General features: G+C 39.1%; 1 protein-coding gene across 1 annotated transcript in view; it reads right to left on the bottom strand.

Moving 5' to 3' along the window:
• Nucleotides 1-20,000, bottom strand: part of LOC128649596 (SMC5-SMC6 complex localization factor protein 2) — a 284,779-nt gene that overhangs the window by 232,776 nt on the left and 32,003 nt on the right. Inside the window, exon 4 of the mRNA XM_053702952.1 lies at nucleotides 7,923-7,996. Coding sequence (XP_053558927.1) covers nucleotides 7,923-7,996 — 74 coding nt within the window. The remainder of the gene's footprint in view (nucleotides 1-7,922; nucleotides 7,997-20,000) is intronic.

Below are 20,000 nucleotides of genomic sequence, written 5' to 3'. Positions count from 1 at the left end.
TAAGACTTAAATGATCGCCATACATTATTTCTCCCTTTTTACATTCTATTTATCTTATCAAAAAGAAAAACTGTTGAATATATATTAATTCACAAAAAGATCAAGGTCTCTACGCATATTGAGACCTAATGGATTACATGTTTTTAATGTGAAAATCCAAAAGACTTCACGTTTGTTAAGTTTATCTTCTCTGTCTCCTCCTCGTTTCCATAGAGGAACATGATCTATACCTTGAATTTTTAATAAAGACACATCTGAATTGTGTTGGCTTTTAAAGTGCCTTGACACTGGTGTGTCGGTATCATCATCCTCTATTGATCTGAGGTGCTGAAGGAACCTATCTTTAATGCTTCGCTTGGTTTTACCTACATAGTTAATTTTACAGAGATCACACGTAAGTAAATATACTACATGTGTAGTTGAACAATTTATGTAATACTTAATTTTATAGTCTTGCTGGGTAGCAGATGAAGAAAAAGTATCGCCCTCAATGACATGGTTACAGGTTTTACATATATTTCTCCTGCATCTAAAGAATCCCTTTCTTTCTTTTAGCCAGCATTTGTTATGTTTTATTGGAAGATTAGATGGAGAGAGGTAGTTTGAAAGTGTTTTGCCTCTTTTGGGTATAATATCTACACCCTCTTCCATTATGGTTTTTAGTACTGGATCTGAATATAATACAGGTACGGTATCTTTAATGATTTTGCTGATGTTTTTAAAATCAGTACTATAGGTAGTTATAAACCTGGGTTTCTCAGTGTCCCTTTTTACATCTTTCCTTTTGTATTTTAGTAAATCCTCCCTAGTTTTTTGTTGAACACTTTCTTTTGCTTTGATTAAAGTGCCTTCACTATATCCTCTCTGTTTTAGTCTTTCTTCAATAATTTTACACTGTTTGTTGTAATCTTCCTCATTAGAGCAATTTCTTTTAGCCCTAATGAATTCACCCTTTGGTATTCCTTGTAGCACGTGTCTAGGGTGACATGATTTGTATAAAAGTGTAGTATTGCCTGCTGTTGGCTTTCTGTAAAGTATAGAGACTATTTTTTCATGTTCTACATCTGCTTTTAATGTAAGATCTAGAAAGTCTATTGACTCTGTACTTTGTTCTCCTGTGAATTTCAACCCACATCTGTTATTATTTAAATAAGCACAGAAATCTTTTACTTGATCTGTATCTCCCTCAAAAATGAAAAGTAAATCGTCTATATATCTAAAGAAGTGTATAATTCTCTCTCTATGGGGATTTCTTTCTCCAAAGACGTGGAACAGCTCCCACCAACCCATAAATAGGTTGGCGTATGATGGGGCAAACTTGGCCCCCATCGCTGTTCCACGTCTCTGGAGAAAGAAATCTGATCCAAACATAAAGAAATTATACGTTAAAAGATATTCAATTGCATTAAGTATAAACACTTTTGTTGCTGATTCATAGTCAGTATATTGGTTCAAGAAAAATTCTATGGCTGTTATGCCTAAGTTGTGATCTATACAAGTATACAAGGATGATACATCCACTACTAGAAATCTGTAATTCTCTTTCCATTTGATATTCTGTAACTTATTAAGCAATGATGTGCTATCCTGTATGTAACTTAGTAAATCTTTGACAAGTGGTTGTAAGAAAGTGTCCACCAGATCTGATAAAGGCTCATTTAATGAGTTAATACCTGCAATTATAGGTCGTCCTGGTGGACAGACTAAATCTTTATGTAATTTGGGAAAATAATGAAATATTGGAATTACTGAATTAGTTGGGGTTAGGACTTCTTCTAATGTAGGAGTTATGATATTGTTTAGTTTAGCTATCTTAGTGATTTTAATTAGCTCTTTCCTAAATTCTCTCGTGGGATTTCCATCTAGTTTGATATATACTTCTTGATCAGACAATTGCCTTTTGGCTTCTTTAATGTAATCTTCAGTATTTAAAATGACCACATTTCCTCCTTTATCAGAAGGACGGATCATTATATCTTTATTTTCTTGAAGAGATAATAAAGCTGCTTTTTCTTTATTTGTTAAATTAGAGTACCTTCTTTTTTTACTTTTTAGATTCTTTTCATGTAGTATTCTTAACTTACTTTCCACTGTTTTCTGGAAAATATCTAACACCTTAGGTCTGGTGTGTACTGGATAAAAGGTGCTCTTTTTCTTTAAGTGACCAAATTTGATATCTTCTTCCATTATCTTGTCTATAGATTCCCTATTACTTTCCTCAGCTAGTTCTTGCAAATCTTTAATAGCACATAAGTCAGGAAATAACAAGACATCAGTAATGGCTGACGTGACACTCTCATTAATATCATTTTTAGTCTCAACCTGTGTCATATGCTCACTTTCTGAAAAAAAATGTTTTTTCAAAGTAAGCTTGCGTACAAACTTATTAACGTCTAATACTGTTTCAAACAAATTAAACTGAGCTGATGGCACAAAGTTGAGACCTTTGGACAAAAGATTAATCTCTATGGAGTTCAGGGTAACATTAGACAGATTACAGACACTCAGATCTGCATTTATTTCTTTTTGTTCTGTCCCTGTGATCTTGTGATGTATTTCTTCTGTTGTCCTTTCCTCTGATGTTGTTTGTTGTATCTGTTTCCGCTTGCTGCCCTTGCCCCTACTTCCTCTATGGGTTTTTTTGTTTTTCTTGGGAAAGTCTGGGGGTCCTCGTTTTTTGACTCCTTATGAGATCCTGATGTTGTAGCTTGTACCTCTAATTCTTGAAATACTGCTGGTGTTTCTTCCTCAGTCTGCAAATCATTATCAGATTAATCAAATTCATATTCTGTGTCTGAGAATGTCACAGTTTTTCCTCCTTTATGTATTCTTCTCTGTTGCCTTCTCTGAAATCTCCTAGGATATTCTTCTTGTGTCCATCTGTAAACTTGTTTCTGATCGTAATCTTTTTTGTCTCTTGTTATTTTTCTTGACTTAAATTGCCATATTTCTTGTCTGAAAGTATTCATGGTTGTTTCAAATTTTTTGTCATATTCCTTAAAGTCTTTGTGATGTTGAAAATCTCTAAGTTTATTTTGAACCTCTTTCATCTCCTGTAGCAGCTCTGCTTTTTGTTTTCTCTTGTGCTCCATAAGCAAATCAATTAATGCAAATGAGCATGCATCTAGAATGCTGTTCCATTTGGAGATAAATTCTGTATCCATAATCACAAAGCATGGAAATTTTCTTATACGAAGACCTCTTGGTATTCTGTGTTCATGTTTGTAAATAGAAAAAGATTTGAGATCTAGATCCAGTTTAATATCCTTTTTTCTTAAGGAATCCATTTCGAAGAAAAGACTGTCTATAGTGTGTATTATTTGATTATAGGTTTCAGATACTTCATCCTGAAAGTCTCCCAACACATAACTTGGTTCACTTGAATTATCCATATTTGTTCAAGGATTTTTAGGCAGAATAGAGTACTCACATAAATAATTTATGTGTAAATTAGTGCTTTATTGTGTGTAAAGGCTGTTACTTTTGAATATTTAGAGATCAGAAATTGCGATAAATCCAATCACCTTAGTGTATATTTAAGTACAGTTCTAATCTCTTTTTCTTCTTTAATCCTTTTTATATATCTCCCCTTTAGACCGTGTATCACAGTTTCATATGTAAGTCAGGTATATTCAATTATGCTTTCCTGGTGCAAACAGCTTAGTTTCTGTTGCCGTTAATTAACCACAGATTGCACCTGTTTGTAGCTTCGTGCTTCAGTGGAAAGAAATACATATGGTCTAATGTGGCTGCTCATACTTAAATCAACAGACATAGAGATTTTCAACATCACAAAGACTTTAAGGAATATGACAAAAAATTTGAAACAACCATGAATACTTTCAGACAAGAAATATGGCAATTTAAGTCAAGAAAAATAACAAGAGACAAAAAAGATTACGATCAGAAACAAGTTTACAGATGGACACAAGAAGAATATCCTAGGAGATTTCAGAGAAGGCAACAGAGAAGAATACATAAAGGAGGAAAAACTGTGACATTCTCAGACACAGAATACAAATTTGATTCATCTGATAATGATTTGCAGACTGAGGAAGAAACACCAGCAGTATTTCAAGAATTAGAGGTACAAGCTACAACATCAGGATCTCATAAGGAGTCAAAAAACGAGGACCCCCAGACTTTCCCAAGAAAAACAAAAAAACCCATAGAGGAAGTAGGGGCAAGGGCAGCAAGCGGAAACAGATACAACAAACAACATCAGAGGAAAGGACAACAGAAGAAATACATCACGAGATCACAGGGACAGAACAAAAAGAAATAAATGCAGATCTGAGTGTCTGTAATCTGTCTAATGTTACCCTGAACTCCATAGAGATTAATCTTTTGTCCAAAGGTCTCAACTTTGTGCCATCAGCTCAGTTTAATTTGTTTGAAACAGTATTAGACGTTAATAAGGTTGTACGCAAGCTTACTTTGAAAAAACATTTTTTTTCAGAAAGTGAGCATATGACACAGGTTGAGACTAAAAATGATATTAATGAGAGTGTCACGTCAGCCATTACTGATGTCTTGTTATTTCCTGACTTATGTGCTATTAAAGATTTGCAAGAACTAGCTGAGGAAAGTAATAGGGAATCTATAGACAAGATAATGGAAGAAGATATCAAATTTGGTCACTTAAAGAAAAAGAGCACCTTTTATCCAGTACACACCAGACCTAAGGTGTTAGATATTTTCCAGAAAACAGTGGAAAGCAAGTTAAGAATACTACATGAAAAGAATCTAAAAAGTAAAAAAAGAAGGTACTCTAATTTAACAAATAAAGAAAAAGCAGCTTTATTATCTCTTCAAGAAAATAAAGATATAATGATCCGTCCTTCTGATAAAGGAGGAAATGTGGTCATTTTAAATACTGAAGATTACATTAAAGAAGCCAAAAGGCAATTGTCTGATCAAGAAGTATATATCAAACTAGATGGAAATCCCACGAGAGAATTTAGGAAAGAGCTAATTAAAATCACTAAGATAGCTAAACTAAACAATATCATAACTCCTACATTAGAAGAAGTCCTAACCCCAACTAATTCAGTAATTCCAATATTTCATTATTTTCCCAAATTACATAAAGATTTAGTCTGTCCACCAGGACGACCTATAATTGCAGGTATTAACTCATTAAATGAGCCTTTATCAGATCTGGTGGACACTTTCTTACAATCACTTGTCAAAGATTTACTAAGTTACATACAGGATAGCACATCATTGCTTAATAAGTTACAGAATATCAAATGGAAAGAGAATTACAGATTTCTAGTAGTGGATGTATCATCCTTGTATACTTGTATAGATCACAACTTAGGCATAACAGCCATAGAATTTTTCTTGAACCAATATACTGACTATGAATCAGCAACAAAAGTGTTTATACTTAATGCAATTGAATATCTTTTAACGCATAATTTCTTTATGTTTGGATCAGATTTCTTTCTCCAGAGACGTGGAACAGCGATGGGGGCCAAGTTTGCCCCATCATACGCCAACCTATTTATGGGTTGGTGGGAGCTGTTCCACGTCTTTGGAGAAAGAAATCCCCATAGAGAGAGAATTATACACTTCTTTAGATATATAGACGATTTACTTTTCATTTTTGAGGGAGATACAGATCAAGTAAAAGATTTCTGTGCTTATTTAAATAATAACAGATGTGGGTTGAAATTCACAGGAGAACAAAGTACAGAGTCAATAGACTTTCTAGATCTTACATTAAAAGCAGATGTAGAACATGAAAAAATAGTCTCTATACTTTACAGAAAGCCAACAGCAGGCAATACTACACTTTTATACAAATCATGTCACCCTAGACACGTGCTACAAGGAATACCAAAGGGTGAATTCATTAGGGCTAAAAGAAATTGCTCTAATGAGGAAGATTACAACAAACAGTGTAAAATTATTGAAGAAAGACTAAAACAGAGAGGATATAGTGAAGGCACTTTAATCAAAGCAAAAGAAAGTGTTCAACAAAAAACTAGGGAGGATTTACTAAAATACAAAAGGAAAGATGTAAAAAGGGACACTGAGAAACCCAGGTTTATAACTACCTATAGTACTGATTTTAAAAACATCAGCAAAATCATTAAAGATACCGTACCTGTATTATATTCAGATCCAGTACTAAAAACCATAATGGAAGAGGGTGTAGATATTATACCCAAAAGAGGCAAAACACTTTCAAACTACCTCTCTCCATCTAATCTTCCAATAAAACATAACAAATGCTGGCTAAAAGAAAGAAAGGGATTCTTTAGATGCAGGAGAAATATATGTAAAACCTGTAACCATGTCATTGAGGGCGATACTTTTTCTTCATCTGCTACCCAGCAAGACTATAAAATTAAGTATTACATAAATTGTTCAACTACACATGTAGTATATTTACTTACGTGTGATCTCTGTAAAATTAACTATGTAGGTAAAACCAAGCGAAGCATTAAAGATAGGTTCCTTCAGCACCTCAGATCAATAGAGGATGATGATACCGACACACCAGTGTCAAGGCACTTTAAAAGCCAACACAATTCAGATGTGTCTTTATTAAAAATTCAAGGTATAGATCATGTTCCTCTATGGAAACGAGGAGGAGACAGAGAAGATAAACTTAACAAACGTGAAGTCTTTTGGATTTTCACATTAAAAACATGTAATCCATTAGGTCTCAATATGCGTAGAGACCTTGATCTTTTTGTGAATTAATATATATTCAACAGTTTTTCTTTTTGATAAGATAAATAGAATGTAAAAAGGGAGAAATAATGTATGGCGATCATATAAGTCTTAATCAATTAATTTTCTTTATACATATTCTAAAGTCTAAACTTTGCTCTAGAAACAAATTTAACAATTTCTGTATGGTACATAGTGTCATATATAAATTACACTTAAAATAGTTCAAAGATTACAATTTTATCTAGTGGTACAAGATATACTTGGGATAAATGAGGCAAAGATATAATGTAATTTTTAATGTATAAAAGTTAACATCATATTAACTAACATTATTAGTACACATGTAGAAGAGAAAAAAATTTTCTGCTAATGTATGAAATAACTTTTTGAAAAATGTTCTTCAACAAAGGATAGGCAGTAAACTGAGAGATAATTCACACAGTGTCTATCATTTACAAATGTCTCTTTAAGAAAAGTGCTATAAAGCAAGTGTGATCAGGATTGCTTTCAAGCAGTGATCAAGTGCGCAACTGCACAAAACATGTCTGCATGTGGTTCAGATCACTGACACTGTGTTTTTACATTTTGTGCTTTATTATAGTCGTGTGTAGGCTGTCATGTTTTTACTTTTGATATCACAATAAAGGAAGTTTTACTTTTCTTTGGAGAGGTTTTTTGCGCTACAAGTGGGGACAATCCAGTGGAATATACTTTATTTACTCAGACGCTGATTACAGACCGGCTCAGTCTCCACAGCTGCAGATCTCCATACACTCTGATCCAATTGCTCCCCAGCGTGTTACCGGACAGTGAGCGGTATACAGGTACCTTTGAAATTATATTGCTGATAGTCTATGTGTGCGCTTTTTACTTACCAAGTGTTCTATTATATATATATACATACACACACAAATCCAGAGACAGAGTGTCATGGAAAAGTAGATTTTTAATAGAGCCCATTAGCTTTTGCTACCTTTGTTAAAACAAGTAGAAAATTAATTTAAAGGAATGGTGGGAGCACATTTCCACAATGGGTTGCTAAATGGAGGAAGTAAAGGAATTTGAGATTTGTCCTACTTCTCCTAGTGAGACCTTAGTACAAGCAGTTATGACTGCCATGTCATACTGATTCAAACAAGGTCATTTTTCCATCAATAGTAAATTCATATATTAGAATATATATATGGTCAATCAGACACAGATATAAAGAAACATATATTTCAAGTGCTGACCTTATCGTTTCCTCCTTCTCCTTTAAGAGTCGCTCCATATTGTTAACATATCCTGCAGGGCTTTGTACTTTATGCTAGAGGAAAGAAACATTCACATATTTATAAATATTACAGAATGTGAAAAAGGTTAAATTTATAACTATAGAGTTCATTCTGTTACCACCAGAGCAGAGCTTGTACCCTTTTTCCATATTAAATGTATATTTACAGCAATGAATTTCCCCAACATGATGTTGCCTATCCATTTAAAGAATATGGTGCATATCCAATTTACACTATATGATACCTAACCATTTAAATATTATGGTGCCTGTCCATTTAAATAATATGGATAATTCTACATTATTTTATATAGAAATAACAGCTATAGTTCATGTAAAGACTAAAATCAAGACAAATCAAGTCAGACCTCAGTAATATAGCATTTATGGTTGCATAAATGTATACACCCTTTTGCAAACACTACTATATTCAAAGCAAAATGTGCTCCCACAATTTAATATAGCTTGGATAGAACTATCAATATAGTGCATCTGGCATTGACATTTTGCAATTGTATCAATTTGTTCTTTGCAGTAGAGTTCAAGGTCAGCCAGACTGAGAGGGGACCAGACTGAGAGGGGACCTCCTATGCATGTTTCCGTATGTTAGTATCAAGGCCTGACCTTTTTGGATATTTGAGAGAAGAACATATTCCTGCCACCGCTATGTCAGACATTACAACTGTGTTCCTTGGTGCACAGCTCATCACGCAATTAAAGGGACATTAAACCCAAATACATTATTTCATTATTCAGATAGAGAATACAATGTTAAACAACATTCCAATTTACTTATATTATCTAATTTGCTTCATTCTTGAGATATCCTTTGTTTAAGAAAGAGCAGTGCACATGGGTGAGCCAATCACACAAGGCATCTATGTGCTGCCACCAATCAGCAGCTACGGAGTCTATCTAGATATGCTTTTCAGCAAATAAAATCAAGAGAATGAAGCAAATTAGATAATAGAAGTAATTTAGAAAGTTTAAAATGGCATGCTCTTTCTAAATCATGAAAGAAAAAAAATGGGTTTATTGTCCCTTTAAGTAAAATAAAATGTTCTACTTCTTTCTCATCAAACCATAAACATTTTCACATGTAGCTTTACAATTTCATGTGAAATGTATATGGGTTTGGATGCAATTTTTATAAGAAATAGCTTTCACCACTCCAACAAACAGCTCAGGCGTGCAGAATATGCAAAATGGTTGCAATTTGCAGGAAGCAACTCTATGGTTGGCAATGGCATCATAATCTTCCCCTGATAGACTTCCCCTTGCTTTGTAATCCATTTTGGATGGATAACTTGATCTCTAGCATCCTTGTGGTGCCCTATTTCTTCCTCCAAGATGCGTGTAATGCCTTCAAAATGATGTTATATCCCTGATATGTACCGTTTAACAATAAAATAATGTAGATCTTCTCCTAGTTATGTGCAGACTGTGTAACCAAAAAACCTTCAAGAAAATCTAGCAGGGACAACTAAATCAAACGGGAACAACTAATTCTATTAACCCTTTAAGTGCTGAGCCATTTTCACCTCTGTGCAGAGCAGTTTTGGATTTAAATGCTGCTCACTTTTAAGCCCCACAGTAAAGTATTTTTCAGTGAGAAACCCACACGTATGTTTTCTTATGACTCCGTAGATTACCACTATGCCATTATTTTATGTATATACAGATATACCACACTTCTTCGTGAGATTGAGAGAAAAGTGACTGGCACCATTTTGTTATGCGCAGTTCACTCTGTTTACAGCATTACAGTGCAATTTGTGTCTCAGTATTGTAGGCACATTTTACTGTTTTACTACAGTAATTATTTTACAGGTACAGTATTTATTAAATACTAATTGAATACTGTGCTGTGCTAGTGTTAAACTAAACCTAGCACTATTGCACACCTAACATAAGTTAGTTCAAACATGTTTTTTCCAGTTTTTAAACACATTGGCAAGTGAAAAGAAAGCTAAAACTGCCTTGTTTCACTTTAAGGCGGTTTTCACTTTACAGCGGCGCTCCGAGCCCTAACCCGCTGTATGAGTGGGGTATACCTGTATCATGACATGTGAGAGCTCAACAACAAAATGTATAATTTGTATTAACATTTTAATAAACAAGGCTGTAAAAAATAGTGTACATTTTTTTCTCCCTAAACTCTCTTGTAAAACGAAGGGTTTTCTACAAATAAAAAGGCCATTTGGGTATATGTATATAACTTTGATGTGCACATAGGGGCTCCCATGAGCCTCATCTCAAATAAATGCACAATTATGCACACCAGGTGATCACGGTTACCACAGTAATCACATGGCTATAAAAAATGTATAGAAGCTTTATTTTAAAGAGGGGATTCTGGGTGTTAAAACCAGGGGTTGTGGGGGTCTCTAGGCCTTTTTGATTACCTGTTATTAGAGCTTAAAACCTGCAAACAGTTTGGGGAAGTGTTGAAATGTTTTATTTTTTCTATATTTATACTTAGACATTTAACCCTCAAACATTTAACAGGTGATTGCCTGCCCTTTCAAATGGTGGGTCTTTGGGGTTACTAAGACTTAAAGGGACATGCCACCCACATTTTTTCTTTTATGATTTAGAAAGAGAATGCAATTTTAAACATCTTTCTAATTTACTTATATTATCTAATTTGTTTTATTCTCTTGATATTCTTTGATGAAAAGCATATCTAGATATGCTCACTTGCTGCTGATTGGTTGCTGCACATAGAAGCCTCGTGTGATTGGCTCACCATGTGCATTGCTTTTTCTCCAACTAAGGATATTTAAAAAATGAAGCAAAAACATAATTTATGCTTACCTGATAAATTTATTTCTCTTGTAGTGTATCCAGTCCACGGATCATCCATTACTTGTGGGATATTCTCCTTCCCAACAGGAAGTTGCAAGAGGATCACCCACAGCAGAGCTGCTATATAGCTCCTCCCCTAACTGTCATATCCAGTCATTTGACCGAAAACAAACAGAGAAAGGAGAAACCATAGGGTGCAGTGGTGACTGTAGTTTAATTAAAATTTAGACCTGCCTTAAAAGGACAGGGCGGGCCGTGGACTGGATACACTACAAGAGAAATACATTTATCAGGTAAGCATAAATTATGTTTTCTCTTGTTAAGTGTATCCAGTCCACAGATCATCCATTACTTGTGGGATACCAATACCAAAGCTAAAGTACACGGATGATGGGAGGGACAAGGCAGGATTAAGCGGAAGGAACCCCTGCCTGAAGAACCTTTCTCCCAAACACAGCCTCCGAAGAAGCAAAAGTATAAAATTTGTAAAATTTTGAAAAAGTGTGAAGCGAAGACCAAGTCGCAGCCTTGCAAATCTGTTCAACAGAGGCCTCATTTTTGAAGGCCTCGGTGGAAGCCACAGCTCTAGTAGAATGAGCTGTAATCCTTTCAGGGGGCTGCTGTCCAGCAGTCTCATAGGCTAGGCGTATTACGCTCCGAAGCCAAAAGGAAAGAGAGGTTGCCGAAGCTTTTTTGACCTCTCCTCTGTCCAGAGTAAACGACAAACAGGGAAGATGTTTGACGAAAATCTTTAGTAGCTTGTAAGTAAAACTTCAAGGCACGGACTACGTCCAGATTATGTAAGAGACGTTCCTTCTTTGAAGAAGGATTAGGGCACAACGATGGAACAACAATCTCTTGATTGATATTCTTGTTAGAAACCACCTTAGGTAAAAACCCAGGTTTGGTACGCAGAACTACCTTATCTGCATGAAAAATCAGATAAGGAGAATCACATTGTAAGGCAGATAGCTCAGAGACTCTCCGAGCCGAGGAAATAGCCATCAAAAACAGAACTTTTCAAGATAAAAGTTTAATATCAATGGAATGAAGGGGTTCAAACGGAACTCCTTGAAGAACCTTAAGAACCAAGTTTAAGCTCCACGGGGGAGCAACAGGTTTAATTCTAACCAAAGCCTGGCAAAATGCCTGGACGTCTGGAACCTCTGCCAGACGCTTGTGCAAAAGAATAGACAGAGCAGAAATCTGTCCCTTTAAGGAACTAGCTGATAATCCTTTGTCCAAGCCCTCTTGGAGAAAAGACAATATTCTAGGAATCCTAACCTTACTCCATGAGTAATTCTTGGATTCACACCAATAAAGATATTTACTCCATATCTTGTGGTAGATTTTCCTGGTAACCGGCTTTCGTGCCTGTATTAAAGTATCAATGACTGACTCGGAGAAGCCACGCTTTGATAGAATCAAGCGTTCAATCTCCATGCAGTCAGTCTCAGAGAAAAAAGATTTGGATGATTGAAGGTCCTGTCTTAGAGGCAGAGTCCATGGTGGAAAGGATGACATGTCCACTAGGTCTGCATACCAAGTCCTGCGTGGCCACGTAGGTGCTATCAGAATCACCGATGCTCTCTCCTGTTTGAATTTGGCAATCAGTCGAGGGAGCAGAGGAAACGGTGGAAACACATAAGCCAGGTTGAAGAACCAAGGAGCTGCTAGAGCATCTATCAGCGTCGCTTCTGGGTCCCTGGACCTGGATCCGTAACAAGGAAGCTTGGCGTTCTGGCGAGACGCCATGAGATCCAACTCTGGTTTGCCCCAACGATGAATCAACTGAGCAAACACCTCCGGATGGAGTTCCCACTCCCCCGGATGGAAAGTCTGACGACTTAGAAAATCCGCCTCCCAGTTCTCCACGCCTGGGATATGGATTGCTGACAGGTGGCAAGAGTGGTACTCTGCCCAGCGAATTATTTTTGAGACTTCTAACATCGCTAGGGAACTCCTGGTTCCCCCTTGATGGTTGATGTAAGCCACAGTCGTGATGTTGTCCGACTGAAATCTGATGAACCTCAGTGTTGCTAACTGAGGCCAAGCCAGAAGAGCATTGAATATCGCTCTTAACTCCAGAATATTTATTGGAAGGAGTTTCTCCTCCTGAGTCCACGATCCCTGTGCCTTCAGGGAATTCCAGACTGCACCCCAACCTAGAAGGCTGGCATCTGTTGTTACAATTGTCCAATCTGGCCTGCGAAAGGTCATACCCTTGGACAGGTGTACCCGAGACAACCACCAGAGAAGAGAATCTCTGGTCTCTTGATCCAGATTTAGCAGAGGGGACAAATCTGTGTAATCCCCATTCCACTGACTCAGCATGCATAATTGCAGCGGTCTGAGATGAAGGCGCGCAAATGGCACTATGTCCATTGCCGCTACCATTAAGCCGATTACCTCCATACACTGAGCTACCGAAGGGCGCGGAATGGAGTGAAGAACACGGCAAGCATTTAGAAGTTTTGATAACCTGGACTCCGTCAGGTAAATTTTCATTTCTACAGAATCTATAAGAGTCCCTAAGAAGGAGACTCTTGTGAGTGGGGATAGAGAACTCTTTTCCTCGTTCACTTTCCACCCGTGCGACCTCAGAAATGCCAGAACTATCTCTGTATGAGACTTGGCAACTTGAAAGCTTGACGCCTGTATCAGGATGTCGTCTAGATACGGAGCCACCGCTATACCTCGCGGTCTTAGAACCGCCAGAAGTGAGCCCAGAACCTTTGTAAAGATTCTCGGGGCTGTAGCCAACCCGAAGGGAAGAGCTACAAATTGGTAATGCCTGTCTAGAAAGGCAAACCTTAGAAACCGATGATGATCTTTGTGAATCGGTATGTGAAGGTAGGCATCCTTTAAGTCCACTGTGGTCATGTACTGACCTTCTTGGATCATGGGTAGGATGGTCCGAATAGTTTCCATTTTGAAAGATGGAACTCTGAGGAATTTGTTTAAGATCTTTAGATCCAAAATTGGTCTGAAGGTTCCCTCTTTTTTGGGAACCACAAACAGATTCGAATAAAAACCCTGTCCTTGTTCCGTCCGCGGAACTGGATGGATCACTCCCATAACTAGGAGATCTTGCACACAGCGTAGGAATGCCTCTTTCTTTATCTGATTTGCAGATAGCCTTGAAAGATGAAATCTCCCTTGTGGAGGGGAAGCTTTGAAGTCCAGAAGATATCCCTGAGATATGATCTCCAACGCCCAGGGATCCTGAACATCTCTTGCCCACGCCTGGGCGAAGAGAGAAAGTCTGCCCCCTACTAGATCCGTCGCCGGATAGGGGGCCGTTCCTTCATGCTGTCTTAGAGGCAGCAGCAGGCTTTCTGGCCTGCTTGCCTTTGTTCTAGGACTGGTTAGGTTTCCAGGCCTGCTTAGATTGAGCAAAAGTTCCCTCTTGTTTTGAAGCGGAGGAAGTTGATGCTGCACCTGCCTTGAAATTTCGAAAGGCACGAAAATTAGACTGTTTGGCCTTTGCTTTGGCCCTGTCCTGAGGAAGGGTGTGACCCTTATCTCCAGTAATGTCAGCAATAATTTCCTTCAAACCAGGCCCGAATAAGGTCTGCCCCTTGAAAGGAATGTTGAGTAATTTAGACTTCGAAGTCACGTCAGCTGACCAGGATTTAAGCCATAGCGCCCTACGCGCTTGGATGGCGAATCCGGAATTCTTAGCCGTTAGTTTAGTCAAATGAACAATGGCATCAGAAACAAATGAGTTAGCTATCATAAGTGTTCTAAGCTTGTCAATAATTTCAGTCAATGGAGCTGTATGGATGGCCTCTTCCAGGGCCTCAAACCAGAATGCCGCCGCGGCCGTGACAGGCGCAATGCATGCAAGGGGCTGTAAAATAAAACCTTGTTGAATAAACATTTTCTTAAGGTAACCCTCCAATTTTTTATCCATTGGATCTGAAAAAGCACAACTGTCCTCAATCGGAATAGTAGTACGCTTTGCTAAAGTAGAAACTGCTCCCTCCACCTTAGGGACCGTCTGCCATAAGTCCCGTGTAGTGGCGTCTATTGGAAACATTTTTCTAAATATAGGAGGTGGGGAAAAAGGCACACCCGGTCTATCCCACTCCTTGCTAATAATTTCTGTAAGCCTTTTAGGTATAGGAAAAACATCAGTGCACACAGGTACCGCATAGTATTTATCCAGCCTACACAATTTCTCTGGTACTGCAACTGTGTTACAGTCATTCAGAGCAGCTAATACCTCCCCAAGCAACACACGGAGGTTCTCAAGCTTAAATTTAAAATTAGAAATCTCTGAATCAGGTTTCCCCGAATCAGAGATGTCACCCACAGACTGAAGCTCTCCGTCCTCATGATCTGCATATTGTGACGCAGTATCAGACATGGCCCTTACAGCATCTGCGCGCTCTGTATTTCTCCTAAACCCAGAGCAATCGCGCTTGCCTCTTAATTCAGGCAACCTGGATAATACCTCTGACAGGGTATTATTCATGATTGCAGTCATGTCCTGCAAGGTAATCGCTATGGGCGTCCCTGATGTAATTGGCGCCATATTAGCGTGCATCCCCTGAGCGGGAGGCGAAGGGTCTGACACGTGGGGAGAGTTAGTCGGCATAACTTCCCCCTCGTCAGAATCTTCTGGTGATATTTCTTTTATAGTTAAAGACTGATCTTTACTGTTTAAGGTGAAATCAATACATTTAGTACACATTCTCCTATGGGGCTCCACCATGGCTTTCAAACATAATGAACAAGTAGTTTCCTCTGTGTCAGACATGTTTAAACAGACTAGCAATGAGACTAGCAAGCTTGGAAAACACTTTAAACAAGTTTACAAGCAATATAAAAAAACGTTACTGCACCTTTAAGAAACACAAATTTTGTCAAAATTTGAAATAACAGTGAAAAAAGGCAGTTACACTAACGAAATTTTTACAGCGTATGTAACAAGTTAGCAGAGCATTGCACCCACTTGCAAATGGATGATTAACCCCTTAATACCCAAAATGGAATAATAAAAGACAAAAACGTTTTTTCTTTTTTGTCAAACAGTCACAACAACTGCCACAGCTCTACTGTGGCTTTTTACCTCCCTCAAAAACGACTTTGAAGCCTTTTGAGCCCTCCAGAGATGTCCTGGATCATGCAGGAAGAAGCTGGATGTCTGTATCTGTAATTTTTGCTGTGCAAAAAACCGCAAAAATAGGCCCCTCCCACTCATATTACAACAGTGGAAAGCCTAAGGAAACTGTTTCTAGGCAAAATTCAAGCCAGCCATGTGGAAAAAAAACATAATTTATGCTTACCTGATAAATTCCTTTCTTCTGTTGTGTGATCAGTCCACGGGTCATCATTACTTCTGGGATATAACTCCTCCCCAACAGGAAATGCAAGAGGATTCACCCAGCAGAGCTGCATATAGCTCCTCCCCTCTACGTCAGTCCCAGTCATTCGACCAAGAATCAACGAGAAAGGAGTAACCAAGGGTGAAGTGGTGACTGGAGTATAATTTAAAAGATATTTACCTGCCTTAAAACAGGGCGGGCCGTGGACTGATCACACAACAGAAGAAAGGAATTTATCAGGTAAGCATAAATTATGTTTTCTTCTGTTATGTGTGATCAGTCCACGGGTCATCATTACTTCTGGGATACCAATACCAAAGCAAAAGTACACGGATGACGGGAGGGATAGGCAGGCTCATTATACAGAAGGAACCACTGCCTGAAGAACCTTTCTCCCAAAAATAGCCTCCGAAGAAGCAAAAGTGTCAAATTTGTAAAATTTGGAAAAAGTATGAAGCGAAGACCAAGTTGCAGCCTTGCAAATCTGTTCAACAGAGGCCTCATTCTTAAAGGCCCAAGTGGAAGCCACAGCTCTAGTGGAGTGAGCTGTAATTCTTTCAGGAGGCTGCTGTCCAGCAGTCTCATAGGCTAAACGTATTATGCTACGAAGCCAAAAAGAGAGAGAGGTAGCAGAAGCTTTTTGACCTCTCCTCTGTCCAGAGTAAACGACAAACAAGGAAGAAGTTTGGCGAAAATCTTTAGTTGCCTGCAAGTAGAACTTGAGGGCACGAACTACATCCAGATTGTGTAAAAGACGTTCCTTCTTTGAAGAAGGATTTGGACACAAGGATGGGACAACAATCTCTTGATTGATGTTCCTGTTAGTGACTACCTTAGGTAAGAACCCAGGTTTAGTACGCAGAACTACCTTGTCTGAGTGAAAAATCAGATAAGGGGAATCACAATGTAAGGCTGATAACTCAGAGACTCTTCGAGCCGAGGAAATAGCCATTAAAAACAGAACTTTCCAAGATAACATTTTTATATCAATGGAATGAAGGGGTTCAAACGGAACACCCTGTAAAACGTTAAGAACAAAGTTTAAACTCCATGGTGGAGCAACAGCTTTAAACACAGGCTTGATCCTAGCTAAAGCCTGACAAAAGGACTGGACGTCTGGATTTTCTGACAGACGTCTGTGTAACAAGATGGACAGAGCTGAAATCTGTCCCTTTAATGAACTAGCTGATAAACCCTTTTCTAAACCTTCTTGTAGAAAAGACAATATCCTAGCGATCCTAACCTTACTCCAGGAGTAACCTTTGGATTCGCACCAGTATAGGTATTTCCGCCATATTTTATGGTAAATCCTTCTGGTAACAGGCTTCCTAGCCTGAATCAGGGTATCAATAACCGACTCAGAAAAACCACGTTTTGATAAAATCAAGCGTTCAATTTCCAAGCAGTCAGCTTCAGAGAAGTTAGATTTTGATGTTTGAATGGACCCTGTATCAGAAGGTCCTGTCTTAGAGGTAGAGACCAAGGCGGACAGGATGACATGTCCACTAGATCTGCATACCAAGTCCTGCGTGGCCAAGCAGGTGCTATTAGAATTACTGATGCTCTCTCCTGTTTGATTTTGGCAATCAATCGAGGAAGCAGCGGGAAGGGTGGAAACACATAAGCCATCCTGAAGTTCCAAGGTGCTGTCAAAGCATCTATCAGAACTGCTCCCGGATCCCTGGATCTGGACCCGTAGCGAGGAAGTTTGGCGTTCTGGCGAGACGCCATGAGATCTATCTCTGGTTTGCCCCAACGTCGAAGTATTTGGGCAAAGACCTCCGGATGAAGTTCCCACTCCCCCGGATGAAGAGTCTGGCGACTCAAGAAATCCGCCTCCCAGTTCTCCACTCCCGGGATGTGGATTGCTGACAGGTGGCAAGAGTGAGACTCTGCCCAGCGAATTATCTTTGATACTTCCATCATTGCTAGGGAGCTTCTTGTCCCTCCCTGATGGTTGATGTAAGCTACAGTCGTGATGTTGTCCGACTGAAACCTGATGAACCCCCGAGTTATTAACTGGGGCCAAGCCAGAAGGGCATTGAGAACTGCTCTCAATTCCAGAATGTTTATTGGAAGGAGACTCTCCTCCTGATTCCATAGTCCCTGAGCCTTCAGAGAATTCCAGACAGCGCCCCAACCTAGTAGGCTGGCGTCTGTTGTTACAATTGTCCAGTCTGGCCTGCTGAATGGCATCCCCCTGGACAGGTGTGGCCGATGAAGCCACCATAGAAGAGAATTTCTGGTCTCTTGATTCAGATTCAGAGTAGGGGACAAATCTGAGTAATCCCCATTCCACTGACTTAGCATGCATAATTGCAGCGGTCTGAGGTGTAGGCGTGCAAAAGGTACTATGTCCATTGCCGCTACCATTAAGCCGATCACCTCCATGCATTGAGCTACTGACGGGTGTTGAATGGAATGAAGGACGCGGCATGCATTTTGAAGTTTTGTTAACCTGTCTTCTGTCAGGTAAATCTTCATTTCTACAGAATCTATAAGAGTCCCCAAGAATGGAACTCTTGTGAGAGGAAAGAGAGAACTCTTCTTTTCGTTCACTTTCCATCCATGCGACCTTAGAAATGCCAGAACTAACTCTGTATGAGACTTGGCAGTTTGAAAGCTTGAAGCTTGTATTAGAATGTCGTCTAGGTACGGAGCTACCGAAATCCCTCGCGGTCTTAGTACCGCTAGAAGGGCACCCAGAACCTTTGTGAAGATTCTTGGAGCCGTAGCCAATCCGAATGGAAGAGCTACAAACTGGTAGTGCCTGTCTAAGAAGGCAAACCTTAGATACCGGTGATGATCTTTGTGGATCGGTATGTGAAGGTAAGCATCCTTTAAATCCACTGTGGTCATGTACTGACCCTCTTGGATCATGGGTAAGATTGTCCGAATAGTTTCCATTTTGAACGATGGAACTCTTAGGAATTTGTTTAGAGTCTTTAAATCTAAGATTGGCCTGAAAGTTCCCTCTTTTTTGGGAACCACAAACAGGTTTGAGTAGAACCCTTGTCCTTGTTCCGACCACGGAACCGGATGGATCACTCCCATTGTTAACAGATCTTGTACGCAGCGTAGAAACGCTTCTTTCTTTATCTGGTTTGTTGACAACCTTGACAGATGAAATCTCCCTCTTGGGGGAGATAATTTGAAGTCTAGAAGGTATCCCTGAGATATGATCTCTAGTGCCCAGGGATCCTGAACATCTCTTGCCCAGGCCTGGGCGAAGAGAGAGAGTCTGCCCCCTACTAGATCCGGTCCCGGATCGGGGGCTCTCGGTTCATGCTGTCTTTGGGGCAGCAGCAGGTTTCCTGGCCTGCTTGCTTTTGTTCCAGGACTGGTTAGGCTTCCAGCCTTGCCTGTAACGAGCAACAGCTCCTTCCTGTTTTGGTGCAGTGGAGGTTGATGCTGCTCCTGTTTTGAAATTCCGAAAGGGACGAAAATTAGACTGTCTAGCCTTAGCTTTGGCCTTGTCTTGAGGTAGGGCGTGGCCCTTACCTCCCGTAATGTCAGCGATAATTTCTTTCAAACCGGGCCCGAATAAGGACTGCCCCTTGAAAGGTATATTAAGTAATTTGGACTTAGAAGTAACATCAGCTGACCAGGATTTTAGCCACAGTGCCCTGCGTGCCTGTATGGCGAATCCTGAGTTCTTAGCCGTAAGTTTGGTTAAATGTACTACGGCCTCCGAAATGAAAGAATTAGCTAGTTTAAGGACTCTAAGCCTGTCCGTAATGTCGTCTAGCGTAGAGGAACTAAGGTTCTCTTCAAGCGACTCAATCCAAAAAGCTGCCGCAGCCGTAATCGGCGCGATACATGCAAGGGGTTGTAATATAAAACCTTGTTGAACAAACATTTTCTTAAGGTAACCCTCTAATTTTTTATCCATTGGA

This window comes from Bombina bombina, chromosome 2, assembly GCF_027579735.1.
Source record: "Bombina bombina isolate aBomBom1 chromosome 2, aBomBom1.pri, whole genome shotgun sequence".
NCBI lineage: Eukaryota > Metazoa > Chordata > Amphibia > Anura > Bombinatoridae > Bombina > Bombina bombina.
Note: the sequence above shows the minus strand (reverse complement) of the source record. Positions and strands in the feature narration are given on the sequence as shown.